This window comes from Heliangelus exortis, chromosome 8 (assembly GCF_036169615.1).
Source record: "Heliangelus exortis chromosome 8, bHelExo1.hap1, whole genome shotgun sequence".
In the NCBI taxonomy this organism is placed as follows: Eukaryota; Metazoa; Chordata; class Aves; order Apodiformes; family Trochilidae; genus Heliangelus; species Heliangelus exortis.
In genome coordinates, this window is record NC_092429.1 from 26,114,313 (window position 1) to 26,128,972 (window position 14,660).

The 14,660-nt window shown below is 47.8% G+C and overlaps 1 protein-coding gene across 3 annotated transcripts in view; it reads right to left on the reverse strand.

Annotated features, from left to right (window-relative positions):
• Positions 1-894: 894 nt before the first annotated feature.
• The window catches only part of TNR (tenascin R), a 70,503-nt gene continuing 56,737 nt past the window's right edge, over positions 895-14,660 (reverse strand). For 2 of the 3 annotated variants that reach the window (XM_071751142.1, XM_071751143.1), the window contains exons 16-22: positions 14,527-14,657; positions 13,433-13,565; positions 8,826-8,977; positions 7,810-7,906; positions 6,956-7,117; positions 5,613-5,776; positions 895-5,301 (exon numbers count right to left, since the gene is read on the reverse strand). In XM_071751142.1, coding sequence (XP_071607243.1) covers positions 5,182-5,301; positions 5,613-5,776; positions 6,956-7,117; positions 7,810-7,906; positions 8,826-8,977; positions 13,433-13,565; positions 14,527-14,657 — 959 coding nt within the window. In that variant the 3' untranslated portion in view covers positions 895-5,181. The remainder of the gene's footprint in view (positions 5,302-5,612; positions 5,777-6,955; positions 7,118-7,809; positions 7,907-8,825; positions 8,978-13,432; positions 13,566-14,526; positions 14,658-14,660) is intronic. The other variant, XM_071751144.1, reaches the window with a different exon arrangement.

Here is a 14,660-nt window from a genome sequence, read left to right on the forward strand (position 1 = left end):
CCCCAGCAGTTTTGCTTTCTCTGGCTGCAGAGCCTGGTGCCTCTCTGCCTCCTGGGACCTAAATTTATTATCAACCCATCTTGTGCTGGGTGGAGGCCAAAGTGCAGGTCCCTGCCTTGCTGGGGTTAAAGGGCCTGTTGGGCTGAGCTGGCTCTGTGGTCACTTTATCATTATTTATTTTAACATGAGAACTTGGGACTTTGGGAGACTCTGATCTGATCAGCCCTGAAGTTGCTCAGGGACTTTTTTGTCTCACTGGCTGGGAGAGTTGGGGTTGTTCAGCCTAGAGAAGAGAAACAGATTTTATAGAAGACAGCCATAAACATCATCAAACTGCATCCAGGGAATGATTGGACTGGACGATCTGGGAGGTCTCTTCCAACCTAAACATTCTGTGATCCTGTGATCTTTAACATTTCTTCCAACCTAAACTACTCTGTGATTTTCCATTCTGGTCTCCAACACCTCCAAGGTGGAGATGGCATCACTTGTTTGCACCAATGCTGCGTTGTCCCTAAAATTTCCTCTCTCTGGATTTTTCTATCCCCTTGGTTATGTTTTGCCTCTCAGCTACTCTGTCCCCCTGGACACTGGAGGAAACTGTCCCCTTCCAGGTGGTGCTGAGTTGGCTCTGGTGACTGTCACAGCTGGGTGACACCTCACAGCTCAGCTGAAAACCACTGAGTAAAAAACCTTCCTGGCTTCTGGTGCAGGATGCCACGTCCTTACAGGAGGGTGCAAGCAGGCAAATCCCTGAGGAGCTCCTTCTCCCGTGGGATAAACAAGGATTAGGAACAAGGGACACTGCTTGGGGTGAGGTCAGGGCTTGTGATGCTGCTGGGCTTGGATGAGCCAGCACCCTGCTCCCAGCCTGAGCTTGGACAGACACACAGCTCACTCCTTCGGTATCTTTTATTAATGTATAGAAAATGCATTAAAAAAAGGAACTATACATAGCCTAAGAGCAGTCAGGACTAAAAATACTAGTTAACAGTGGTTAACAAGCGTCGATCCCATTCTCTGAGCTACGTTTTCATTACGGGGTGGGCAGAGTTGTTTAATATATTATTTATTTATATTATTTATTTCCTTTATGCACTTATTCACTTTTATTTTCCCCCTCATTTTGTTGCATCCGTTTGTGTTTGAGTTCATCATCATCATCTGTCCAAGGGATTTTGTTGCCTTCCTTCTTACGGTTTTTAGTGGTTTTGGGTTTTGTTTGTTTTTTTTTTTTTTGAAAGTAATAAACACGATTCCAAGGTAACACCTGCATGCAGGGGGCTGCTTGTTTGTCTGTTTTACATCATTCTGTCACCATCCTTCTGAGAAGCTGCTGACACCTGGAGAGCCACAGGCTGGGCACCAAGGTGGGGCTGGGCATCAGCATCTCCCCAGGAATGAATCCTTCCCTCCCCCTTGCCCCAAACATTGCTCCTGAAAGGGGCAAGGAGCTGCCTTCACCATCTGGGCACCATCAGGTTTAAGGAAGGGGGAAGATGACCCTAAAGGGTTGTCCCCAAGGGGCTTTGGTGGCCATCCTGTCATAAGTGCTTGGTTGGCAAAAACAGGGATGGGCTTCTCACCTGGCCCTGGGAGAGGGTTCTTTGTTAGTGGTAAGTGTTAATTTTTAAAGTTTTTTGAGGTGAGAGCTCTTCACTGTCAGTGGCTGGAAGGTCAAGTCGTGTGGGTATTGCTGAGGACTGTAGGGAAGGTCTGTGTGGTCACTCTTAGGTGTGATGGTGGTGAGACTCCCGGAGAGTGCCCCTGGGTGAGGATGAAGGGAAGATGCTGGGTGGAGGTGAGGCACTGGGTGGGTATTTTGGCTCCTGCCAGATTTTGTTGCAGGCCCAGGGCCACCCTAGCATGGGGACACTGCTGCTGGAATCCTCCTCTGCTGCTGTGCTGGGGACTATGGTGCCATGGGCTGTGCTTCCAGCACCCTGATGGTAAACATCACTTTGAGGAGGAGGTGGGGGCAAAAGGCTTTTTGGCTGGTGCTCTGGTGAAGTAACACAAAAATAATGAGTAGGATCATCAGATGATCATGAAAAATAAATTTCAGGAAAACTGTATCTGTAGATGGGTGATGTGAGCAAGGGACAATGGGCTGAATGAGAAGGTTGGAATTGCTGAGTTAGACTTTGGTTAGTTTGTCACTGGGAGAAAACCAGGAGGTGTAGAAGTCTTTCTGTTAAAATATTTTAGCAACTCTGCTTTCCCAAGGTAATTGGAAAGCAACATCCTGGTACTGTGTGTGAGATCAGGGACCAGCACTGGTAGGGAACAGCACCTGAAGGTTGGGTGTTATCTCCAAGGACATCCTTTGGACTTGATGCTGGAGTTGTGCCAACTGGGCCCTCTCATCCCTGGCTACAGAAGTTAAAAAAAGGGATGACAGAGATGAGCAGGGAGGGAGAGATTTACGTCAGTAAATCTATTTAGAGAATAATCAGCCTGTTTGAGGACCTTGTTTTGATCCTCCTGGAAAAGCCTGGCACGTTTTGATTTTCTGTTTGATTTGTACTTTTGAAGGGAGAAGTTTCTTGTCTTCCACTTGGTTAAAAATGATGAGCTTCCATGTTTCCACTGATGTCTCTTTTCATGTGGGCAGATAAGCAAACAGCACCATCTGTTTGGGTGATGGATGCTGTTCCCTGCCAACCTCTGCTCCTGGTTATCAGCACCACACTGCAGCACTTTTGTTAGGACACTTCTTGCCTATAAATTCTTGGAGATGGTGGGGAAAAATATTATTCTGATGGTCTAGTAGCTTCTTAGGTTTTCATCAGTTTTGTCTGTTGTTTCTTATTGGCCTTTGGTACCTAGAACAGGGCAGGCTGCTCAGGAGGTGTCACATGCTGCCATCTGTCTGGTTCCTTTTGTCCTCAGTCACCTGGGGGCCTGTAGTGACAGGGCAAGGGGTAATGGTTTCAAACTAAAAAAGTGGAGATTGAGATGAGATATAAGAAGTTCCTGTGAGGGTGGTGAGACATTGGCTTGGTTTGCCTGGGTAAATTGTAGTTCAAGTCCAGGTTGGATGGTGTTTGGAGCCACCTGGTCTAGTGGGAGGTGTCCCTGCCCATGGCAGAGCGGTTGGACTGGATGAGCTTTAAAGGCTCCTCCCAACCCAAGGCATTGTGTGATTCTGTAATCTGTGACAGCACATGGCCTGCAAGAGAACCCCTCACCCACAGCCTCTCTGACTGACCTCTTGGACAACTGAGCAACTTCTTGCCTGATTTGATGCTGATAGCAAGTAGAACAAGATGCCTCAGGTACAGATGAGATGTTGCCGAGTTCCAGCATCCTTTCTGCAGGTTGGACTGCAGCTTGGAAGCTGACCACTTGAAGGGCTGGACCCTGCATCTTATCCTGACCTTGGGGTTAGCTGGAATTCTGTGTGCCAGTAAGTGGCATGGACAAGGAGGCTGGGTTTCCCACTTAATGCCTTTCTTTAGCTCTGCAGCCAGAGTGATTAATGTCAGAAAATCCAGGAGCATCACCACAAAAGAGACACTGCTCTGAATTATATGCTACTGCAAAGCTTCCTTTATGTTGTCATCTGGAGGATGTTTCTTGAGGTAAAGCAGCTTCAGTGTGATAAAATCAAAAAGCTGCATTGTCCTCAGATGTGGGGACAAGCATCTTCTCTGAGAGTAGGCCAGTGACAATGCCCAGCATTGATCAGAGCCCTTGGCAAAGAAGTGACTCCAGCCTGCTGGTTGTTTGGTCTAAGTGAAGGTGATGTCAATGACAACAAAGCCCAAACAGACTTAGCTGAAGGTTCTGTGTTCCTTAAGAGAGGAGAAGTTAAGGATGGGAAGGTCAAAGTCCTCTATTCATCCAAGGGTCTTGATGTGCTCCAAAATCTCAAAGGACTCAGCCTTCCTTCCAGGAGGGGAAACAAATGATTTCATGTTAGGGTTAGTGACACCAAGGCAATGAGGTTTTTGTTCCTCTTGTAGGAGAAGAAAAGAATGGGCATTTCTCCACTTGCACTTGTCTTCCTTTGGCTGTTTTGTCATCCTTCCCTGTGTGCGTGGAGGTCCCTAAACCTGGTCTGTGAGCTTCAGTCTGAGCTGTGGTTGTGTGACCTCTTTTGGTTGCTGATCCTTTTCTGAGACTCTTTGGTTTTGGAGACCTCAGTGAGAGACAGTGGTGGCATAGAGCTAGCAGAGGAAATGGGCCCTACACTTCAAGACCACAGGAAATGATTTTTGTCCCAGTTGCTCTAATCTGACTCTTATCTTCTCCATCAAGCTCAGCACAACCCAAGCAGGTGTTGTGCACCTGAAGGGGATGAGTTTGGCTCAGAGGGGTGGATGATGCAGGTTTGGACCAATGGAGCAGCTCTTGTTCCCCTGCACCCTGTGTACACAAGGATGACTTTGGCTGTGATGAGGCCAAGTGAGCTGTAGGCTCTCCAGAGTTTGCCAACATGAAGATATTGGCCAAGCCCTCCTGGTGAGTACATGTCTCCATGAGTACAGTGCATAGAGGAGGGAAGACCACTCCCTCCCTCCAAGTGTTCATGGATAGATTGGATGGAGCTTGGAGAAAACTGATCTAGTGGAATGTGTCTCTGCCCATTAGACTAGATGATCTCTAAGGTGCCTTCCAGCCCAAACCATTCTATGATAGTTCTGTTACCAGGCCAGAAGGAGAGATGGGCCTCTGCCTGCTGGAAGAGTTGATGCCTACAGGATGGCATGAAGCTTGGAACATCCCTGCCAGGAGGGGACAAGAAAGAAGGGAGAGGATGGGTGTCCCTTGCCAAGACTGGGATGGAAACGGTTGTGCTATGGTCCCTGTGGGGAAGGTTTCTGCCAAGAGCTTTGGGACAAACATTTCTAACAGGGTTTGCTGGGGATTCCAAAGCCTTTAAAAAAAATATCAAAATCTCTCTCTCTCTTGCTCTTTCTTCTCATGTTAAGGGCCAGAGTATTGGGGTGGGGAGACTGGAAATTTGGTATTTCTCTGGGACAGATGCAAAGCAATGAGGTCTTTCCTTTCCCATGGATTTTGCTTATGACGTGGGACCCTCCAGCACTCATGAGGGTCAGGTTGCTATCTCAGAGCAGTAGAATTTTTTTATATTTTTCCCCTTTTCAGATTATAAAATACAAACAAATGACATAAAAGGTCAGGTGGTGGGAGGCAGAAGGGAGCTGAGCTGTCTCAGAGCTGTAGGGACCGTCGCTTCCTCCCAGAGATGTTACGGTGGTTGTAAGGTCGCATCTTCATTTCCACAAAGGGGATGGAGAACTCGTGGCCTTTCCAGTGGTACCAGTTAATCCCCTGGGAGAAAGGAGAGAAAGGCACGGGGTAAAGAAAGACCCTAAAAAGAAACAAGAGTGGGAGAGGAAGGAATCAAGGTTGACCAACATGCAGAAACTAGAAGTGGGAGCAAGAAACTCTTCTTCTCGGGCTTGATGGGTTTTTCTCTCACTGCTCAAAGAGTCTTGATATTTATTTATCTTTTTTTTAATTCACTTGACAAGATGCCACCATGGCAGCCAGCAGGAGGCATGGAGTGCCAGCCATGCAGCCCTAGCCCTTGCTTGGGCTTGCTGTCATGTTTGATGGTGAAATGCTGAAGGGTTCCTTACCTGACTGTGCCGGGACTCTCCGTACTTGCCGTTGAGGTTGGTCCTGTGGCAGTTCTTATACCACCAGGCCCCTTTGTAGGACATGGCACAGTTGGTCACAGCAACATCATTGTCCCTGTCCTTTGTGGAGAAGGGGCGGCCCTGGTGATAGGTGAGGGAGTCCCCTGTGGAAAGAAGTGTCCTTAGGGGTCACACAGCCCCGGCCATCTGGTCTTTTCCCTCCTGTTAGCCAGATTGAACTTTTTCTCCCAGAGGAGGCCAAGCATTGACCCCTGGAACCAAGATCCTTGGCTTTCTATTTTTCCTTTGTTGTCTTATTCCACCAAACTCATCTCTCCTTGTTACTAAAGCTGCTTTTGTGTGAAAGGAGAACCAGAGTGAAATGAGGACATTGTTACAGTTGAGTGATGTACTTACAGAAGACTTTCTTACCATACTCCTTGGTGGTCCCTAAGAAAATACAGAGTGGGCCCACACTTAGTGGCTGTGTGCAGCCCAGACACTGAGAGGCTCGGTAGGAAACCTCTTGGCAGTGAACTTTGGTGAGATTTGGCTCTCTCTGCTCAAAGTGGAGCAGAAGCTCCTTGGTTGGATGGCTAGAAGAAGAGCTTAGATGGGTAAGGGGAGGGGATCATACCTGCAGCCCATGCCATGCACATTTCTGGTAACAGATTGGGTGCCTCACCCTGGGGCTCAAGGTCAGAGCAAGGGCTGTGTTGCAGGCAACCAAGAGCCCTGTATAGGTGAACTTCTGCATCTTAGATGTGGCATGGGGAACCTGGCTGATTATGTGACAGTGAAGTTTTGTATGGATCATGGAGGACTGCAGTCACAGGGCATGTCTATCCCAGTTCCAGGGGCTGCTATGGCTTCTTGAGAAAGAATCTCCCTCTCTTCATCACCTACCATTTTCTGGTGGCCCAAACCAGGTGTTGCTGCATCAACTGAGCAAGAAGGTGGGATGATGCCCTTGAAAAACTGGCCAGTGTTTGGCCTCTATAGGAGGAAGCAGTGCAGAGGATGTCAGCTTTCTCCATTGCTGTGGGAGGGAGCTGTCACACCCTCCAGTGTGGCATAAATAGCAAGCTGCTGTGCTTGCCAAGTGAGATGTCCCCTCTGATGATTGACCTAGTTATCTGGACAGCTATGCCTCTGATATTTAATATCTCATCCCCAGTGGAAAATTCCTGCTGTCCTTAGTGGCCTGATTTCCATGATGGAAGGCAGGAAGGGTTTGCATTTTGCTTCTCCAAGTACCCTTTGATGTTGGGATCTCCTTCACCGTTTCAGACTCACTGGTCTAAGGATTTCCCTACAACCCGTTATTACCACTGAGATAATACCTGAAGTGCCATTGTAGTCCCCAATTCTCAGTTTGTACAGGGTCCTGGAGTCACCAATGGAGAACTTGTCATAGTAGGCATAGGCTGCTTCTTGCCCATCCCTCATGTCTATTCGCAACTCGTAGCGGCCCTGGGATGTGATCTTGTGGATATTGTCCAAGCCTGGTGAGACACACAGTGAGATACTGTGAGACCAGGTGCTCTGTGAGCAAACAAAACAGCTGTGGGAAATGAGGGTGAGGAGGTAAACCAGAGAGCTAAAACTCTTCTGGTTAAACCTTTGTCTCCCCTGGCACTGGTGAGGTCTGAGCTCAAGTTTCATCACTTTGTGGTTATTAGGGCTGGGGTTTCTCCCAGGCTTTCTCCCTGCTACTGAAGCTGGGGGCATTCATCTGTGAATTCCTGGGGCTTCTCATGTTGCTGAGTGTGTCTATGCTGCAGGGCCAGCCTTGGATCAGATTTTGGGACAGTGCACTCCATTTCAGAGCCATGCTGAGTCTCCCATTTAACCCTTTCCTATTTTCTTTGGACACCTGGCTTGCTGGCCATCCGTGAGCTGTAGCTGCCACCTATGCAACCTGTAGTCATCCAAGGGAGGATGATGGGGTTTGGTTCATGAAGCATACCCCAAGCATACCCCCTCCTCTCCTAGAAGCAAATTAGGGAGCTGCTGGCCTTCACAATGGGTTTTTATATGGTGGTTTGCCCAGGAGTGATTTGCTAATGTACAGATGAAAACAGAGGGAAAACTTCTGTTGAGATGAGAGAGCTGAGAGGTGGGTGAACAGTAAAGTGTACAGGGAGCTTGGGCTTGATGTGTCCAGGGAAAAATAACAGTGAAGGTCTTGTCTTACCCAGCCAAAACTCATCCTCCAAGTTTCCAAAGCCAACCCGGTAATCTGCCCATTTCCGGAAGAAATCTGTCAGCCCGTTCTGCCTCCTCTGGAAGACCTGCAGTGGGGGAAGAGCAGGAAGAAAATCAGTCTGAAAGAGAAGGGGGATGGCCTCACCAGGCTTTGGGCCACATGAGATAAAGATAAAACTCAATTTTTCCATCGTGCCTTCTGGTGGAGAAAATTGCCATATACGTCCAGTTAGTGTTAATTGCAGGTCTGCAATGAATTCCTGAGCAGATGAATTGAGAACTGAAGAAATGTTAGGAGATATCCAAGGCAAATCAATGGTATAATACGAAGGAATTGCCCTTCTGCTCCACTAAACACATGGTGCCTCTGGTTTTCTAGTCTGTGATTCTGCTTTCAGATAGCTCTTTCTGTGATATCCAAGGGGATGCTTGGGTGGAGGGAAATTTACTGGCTAAGGTTAACACCCGTGCTAAAAAATGGCATTTGAGGAGGCCCTTTTTTATTTTTGGGGGGGCTATGCATCTAGTAGACTTTTGCATGGGGCATGTAAGTAAGCATTTGACATGAATAAAGTGAAAGCACTGGAGCATTATTTACTTAAGCTGTCAAGTCCATCTACAACAAGACAAGTGGTGCTTGTGCAATTCAGAAGCCAAGCAGACATTTGCCTCTCAAACGCTCCTGTGCAGATTCAATCTGGGTGATGCCTGACACCCTCCCAATGCAGGCAGTGAGAATCATTCCCCAGGAAAGCTATCAGCCATTAATTTCACTTCTAGAGCAGTAAATCAGCTTCACTGTCCAGAAGAGCTGCAAACACATCAAATAAATCAAAGGGCATTTCTCCAAGCGTAATTATTATTGCTGGACCATGGGCCATTCCCAGTGGTGTGAGAAATGAATTGTTGCTGCACAGCCTGGTGTTTGGCTTTGCTGGGAGGAATAACCAGGGCTTTGGGTACTTTGCCATGGGGACAATGTGTGGGATCACCAGGACTACTCACGATCCAGCCGCCACCATCGGTGGTCATGTCACAGTACACCTGCACCCTCTGGCTGAGGTCCCCATTGATAGAGATGGTGTAGACTCCACTCAATGTGTCTCCATTCATCAGGTGCTGGGCACAGTCCTGAGGGTTTGCAAAGACTCTGCCACCTGCAGAATTAAAAAGGGAAAAAAACCCCACCAGAATTTAAGCAGAGGGAGACCCTTTCCGTGAGTCTTGGGCCCCAGGGGTTATGATCCAGGAAAGGTCTAATTTGGCTTCTGTGTCCCAAGTTACTCTGTGAGGTGTTCAGACTTTGTATCAGCCTACATCAGAGGGTTTAATGGAAAAGAATCTATGCAGATATTAATTTCCCATATGTCCTGTGGAAAGGTATGGGGTAACATCACTATGAATGATGAAGGATGTCACTTCTTGGATCATATTTTTGCATTGTGACTGAAACCCTGGGGTTTAAGCTGTCACCAGCCTATTTAAGCAGCTGTGAAAATACCTAAACCTGTTCCCTGCTCAGGACTGCCAGCTCCAAACAAGGTTTATGTCTTCCCTGGTTCCAGCAGGATTCTCCTGATCCATGCCCTTGGAAATGAGGCTGGACTTATACCAAGCTGATTGTTACTTATACATTGAGCAGAAATCAAGATGTGTGAAATGCTACAGATGGGCAGCATGGGCCATGTGACCATGCTCCAGGCATCCTCTCATGAAAAAATGTCTCATTTGGGGGGTCAGAGTTTGAGAGTCTGAGCTATGAAATCTCAGCACTATTAGGGTCTCAACTTGGCTCAGTTTTTCTTACTGCATTTTTTTTTTCTTTGCTTTTGGTTTTTATGGGTCATGAGGTAAATAAGGGCAGAGCTGGCAACATGGATGTGGCTTATGAGGCTGTCTCAGTTATGTGTTGAGAAGGTGCAAAGGATGTGCTGTGGGCATCTGTCACAACTACATCATGCCCTGCAGGACCAGGGTACAACCTCTTCTCTGTAATTTCACTTTTGGGTGTTTTCTCCCCACCCTTGGGACCTGAAGACTCTAAAGTTGTGGCTGCCCCACCCCTGGTATTGTTCAAGGCCAGGCTGGATGAGCTCAGAGCAGCTTCATCTTGTGAGATGTCCCTGCCTATGGCAGGGGGGTTGGGAACAGGTTATCTTTAAAGTCCCTTCCAACCCAAACCATCCAATGATTCTGTGATTCTACAAGTGATTGCCTTACCCAAATGTTGAAAATCTCCTGTTTTTTTTCCAGTTTCCATAGTTGGTGGCACACAGCTTAGTGAGAGGGTTCACATTTTGTGGCATCCAACATTGAAAGCTACTTCAAAGACAACAAACAACTTCAGGCTCCCCTGAGTTCTGCAGAGATTACTTGTTTTTTAATTTATATTCATATCTCTAAGAGCCAAGGAGACCTTGAAAGACATTTCAAGCCACCATAAATTATAAATACTGTATGTTTCTTCCTTTTGTCCCATCTGTGTACAATTCCCCAAGAACCTTATGCAAACATGAAACAAAGCTGACGAGCTATTAATATGTCAGTGGGAATGGAAGAACCCCAAGATGTGTACTGTGAGCAGAAGGAAGGAAAACAATTTTAAATTAAGCCTCGTGTGGGGTTTTTTGTTTGTTTGTTTTGGTTTGGAGTTTTTTTTGTCCCCTTAAAGACAAGTCATTGCAAAGTGCCCTGCTATGCTGTCAGGTGAATCCCAGATCTTAACTCTGGAGATGCTGCCCATGGTTTGCATTGCCTCAATGTTCATTCCTGTTTTTTTCTGCCTCCTTGATACATGGGTTAAGTGGGGAGAATCTGGTTTCTTGCTGATGCCTATTTTCAATTTAAAAGCAAATTAAACCAATGTTGGATGCTGCATAATCTGTCAGTGGTAACTCTGCCACTGCAGAGGGCTGACATTTGTGTTTAATGGAAATAGGCACCCTCCTGGCCAATGGGGCAGGTTTCTGCTGCTTTATCCCATCTATAGTTCCATCCCAGGTTTCTGAATAGCCTCAAAGATCACAGGCATTTTCTCATTGCCTGCCTGAATTTTGCTGGCTTTATGTGCCTGTGTAAGAGGTGAGGATAACAGGAAGGTCTGGTCTGGAGGTGCATTAGAGAAGAGTCTTTGTTGTTACGGCGAGCCTTTCTCTGGGGGACACAGCTCTTCTCCGGAGATCTCTTGCCATCCCTCTCCTCAGGCATCCAGGGCTAGCATGGAGGGTACTACTCCAGAGCTTGCTATGTTACGGCGAGCCTTTCTCTGGGGGACACAGCTCTCCTCCGGAGATCTCTTGCCATCCCTCTCCTCAGGCATCTTCATCTCTTCTCTCCTTCTGCTTCTGGGAGCATGCCTTTTATTTTGCCCTTCAGCCCTGCCCATTTCCGGCTGGGGTAGGCCCTAATTATTGGGCACAGCTGGGCCTAAGCTCCCAGTTCATTATCGGCGACACCTGAGGACTTGTGGTTCTCTCTACATTTCCCCCTTTTTTGTTGTTTGTTGAAAAATAGCAAAAATTTACTGTTAGCAGGAGATGAGGTCTTAAAACACCAGCTCAGCTTTCGCTGGTACTCGCCACCTCGGGATGCCTAGCCATGCAGAGGCTTCTCCGAGCATTCAGCGCACCACTCTTATCGCTTGTCCCTGGGGGCTCCGTTTCAGGACCGCATCGCGTGTCCCTGGGGGCTCCATTTCAGGACCGCATCGCGTGTCCCTGGGAGGCTCCGTTTCAGGACCGCACTATCGCGTGTCCCTGGGAGGCTCCGTTTCAGGGGCCGCACTGACTTGATGCGCACTCAGAGCTCCGCTTCAGCTTCAGCATTCCTCGGGCTTGAGTTCCGCGCGCCAACTCGCTGCGCCTTTCGAGCCTCATTCTTCTCTCCTGCCTGGCTCGCCATTCCGGGCTGTTGTCTTGCCGTGCTGGGCTTTTACTCCGAGCTCTTCACGCCGCCTACAGCATTTAAGCCTGGCCTTGTGGAGCTTCACTCGTGGTTGCGTATTTGGAGCTCTTTATAGAGCGTCCCGCACCAACGTAGTGGCTCCATCTGACGTGGTTGCGTATTTCGAAGCTCTTTATATCGCCTTCCGCATTTAAACCAGGCTTTGTAGAGCTTCCCGCACCAACGTGGTCATGTAGAGCTTTTTATAATACCTCAGCGTTCACGGCTGCTGTTGTTGCCCGCATTCTCCACCAGATGTTATGGCAAGCCTTTCTCTGGGGGACACAGCTCTTCTCCGGAGATCTCTTGCCATCCCTCTCCTCAGGCATCTTCATCTCTTCTCTGCTTCTGGGAGCATGCCTTTTATTTTGCCCTTCAGCCCCGCCCATTTCCGGCTGGGGCAGGCCCTAATTATTGGGCACAGCTGGGCCTAAGCTCCCAGTTCATTATCAGCGACACCTGAGGACTTGTGGTTCTCTCTACACTTTGTTGACGTAAATAATTTCTATTATCTCTTAAAAGTGGGTGGAGGGACTTTTGCATGTAACTAGGATGGGGTCTGGTATCCACAGAAGAATCAAAGACAACTCTCCTAATCGAATTGGCAGAGCAGATGGGAGGAATTTTGGTAAACCTTTCCAGGCTTCTTAGTGCTTTTGAAGCCCAAGAGAAACATAATTGGATTCAGCCCTGAACAGCATGCACTTTGTCTGCTAAGTGCCCTGGCCTAGAAAGGCTTTTCAGAGAAGGTGAGGAACAATGTGCTTTGGAGGGTTTCTGTTGTTAATGGTTACAACAGTTCAAGTCCATGGTGACATTTTCATGGGACCTTCATTCTTGCAGGTGTAAGCACACCATCTGGGGAGGGTTGTGGTGGCTGTAGATGTTCACTGTATGATTTGGAGAGGAAACCATTCCTATTGCCTTAGAGGAGTGTGACTCTAGAATTAGAGGAAGGAATAATGCAATTAGATGAAATCAGTGGGACTGCAGTCTGGTGGGCATGTTAGTTCTGCTTGTGACTCCACTGATGGTGCTGGACCTGGTTTCTTGCTGATGCCTATTTTCAATTTAAAAGCAAATTAAACCAATGTTGGATGCTGCATAATCTGTCAGTGGTAACTCTGCCAGTGCAGAGGGCTGACACTTGATTGATATTTCAAGGTCAGGTTGGATGGGGTTCTGAGCAACCTGATCTGGTTGCAGATGTCTGTACTCATTGTAAAGGGGTTGGACTGGGTGTCTTCTAAAGGTCCCTTCCAGATCAAACCATTCTGTGATTCTGTGGTATATCTGAGAGACTGGGCCATGTCTACATAATGGAGACACCAGCTGAGCTCCTCCCCTCTCACTCCACAGGCATGTCTATTGTTGACAATTGTGGGGTTTTTTTTAACTCTTATTTATGCACTTGAAGAGGGGCCAGGAGCAAGGCAAAGGGCAGGGTAGAAGGTTCCTGGTATTGAAACTCGAATCCTCTTGCTCTGGACTAGGTCTTGTGTTTGTACTTCAGCCTTTAACATTTTGTAGCACAGCAGCACTGTGGGTCTCTGGGGGTCATGGTGAAATGCTGCTGAAGGAGGGAAAGCTGATCAAATCAGGCTGTGTTTACAAGCAGGGTGTGTGGGCTCAGCCCTGCCAGGCCTGGGGAATGTGGTGCGAGTCCTCACCTGTGGTGAAAGAGGTGGAGATGGAGCCGCTCCGCATGGCGTTTTGGGCAGCCTGGAGGTGCACAGTGTACTCTGTGGTCTCAGAAAGTCCCTCTAGGCGAATCCATGTGTCTTCAGCATCCACAATCAGCTCCTGTACATGGATCCCAGAAGGAGGCAGACACCAAGAGCAATAGATAAGAAAAGAGATGGGAGCCTAAAGGGCAAATGAGGAGGGAAGGGGAAACACAAACTACCGTAGCCTTGGCTGAGGAGCGTGGCTGTAGGGTTGGTTACACCCTTCCACTAAGTTAATGTGAGTTCAATTAATATATTCAGCTTTTTGGGATAGTCCCAGTGGGAGAAAATGAGTTGGTTTGAATGCAGGAGGTGTAAATGCAGTCTGTGGGTTCTGTTTTACCCACGCTGTAATGACACATGGGCATGACAGGTTGCCCAAGCAGTGCAAGGCACAGAGCTCGGGCCAAACCTGGTTCTCAGCAAGTTCTGACTCTGTCAGTTCCTGTCATGTTAATTTTTCTGGTCATCAGCCAATGCTACGTAACTTTTTATTGAACCTCTTCTGCTAAGCAGTCCCCTGCCAGCCAGCCAAACCAGCAAAGGAAACAAGACTATTTGCAGTGACGTATTTCTGATAGCATTTGCAACAGCTCTTACAGACAGACAGATATAGACACACTCATTAAATAATCAAATATATTGTACTGTGGGATTAATTACCTGTCTTGCCTATCTTCTTTTTTTGCAAGAAGGGCAAGTGGCATTTTTAGCATCTCTGTTTGCTGGGTAATTCTATCCTGCCTCAGCTTGCTCACATGTCACAAGTTGTGAATTTCCCTGGTTCTTCCTAGATTTCCAGGCATGCTTTCTGTGCCCAGACCTGCAGGTGTGCATGAACATTTTGCCCTGATCAATCTTTTCCCAGTTTTCCCAATTTATCCTAGGTATTGCCTAGGAAGTAGCTGCCCTTCTGGCCTCTCCCTGACTTAGTGGGTGTCGTTCTTTTGCTTTTTTGGGTTTCTCCTACTCATTTCTCCAGGGCCATGTTATGCCTGAGCTGTCTGAGTGTATTTCTGTGTAAAGGGCTCACTGACCTTACGGCTGCTGTTGGTGGATCTGTAGGTCATGATATAATTCTCAATCTCTCCCAGGGGAGGCACCCAGGAGAGCAGGGCGCTCCGTCGGGTCACTTCGCTGGCCGTCAGATTTGTTGGTGGATCCAAAACTG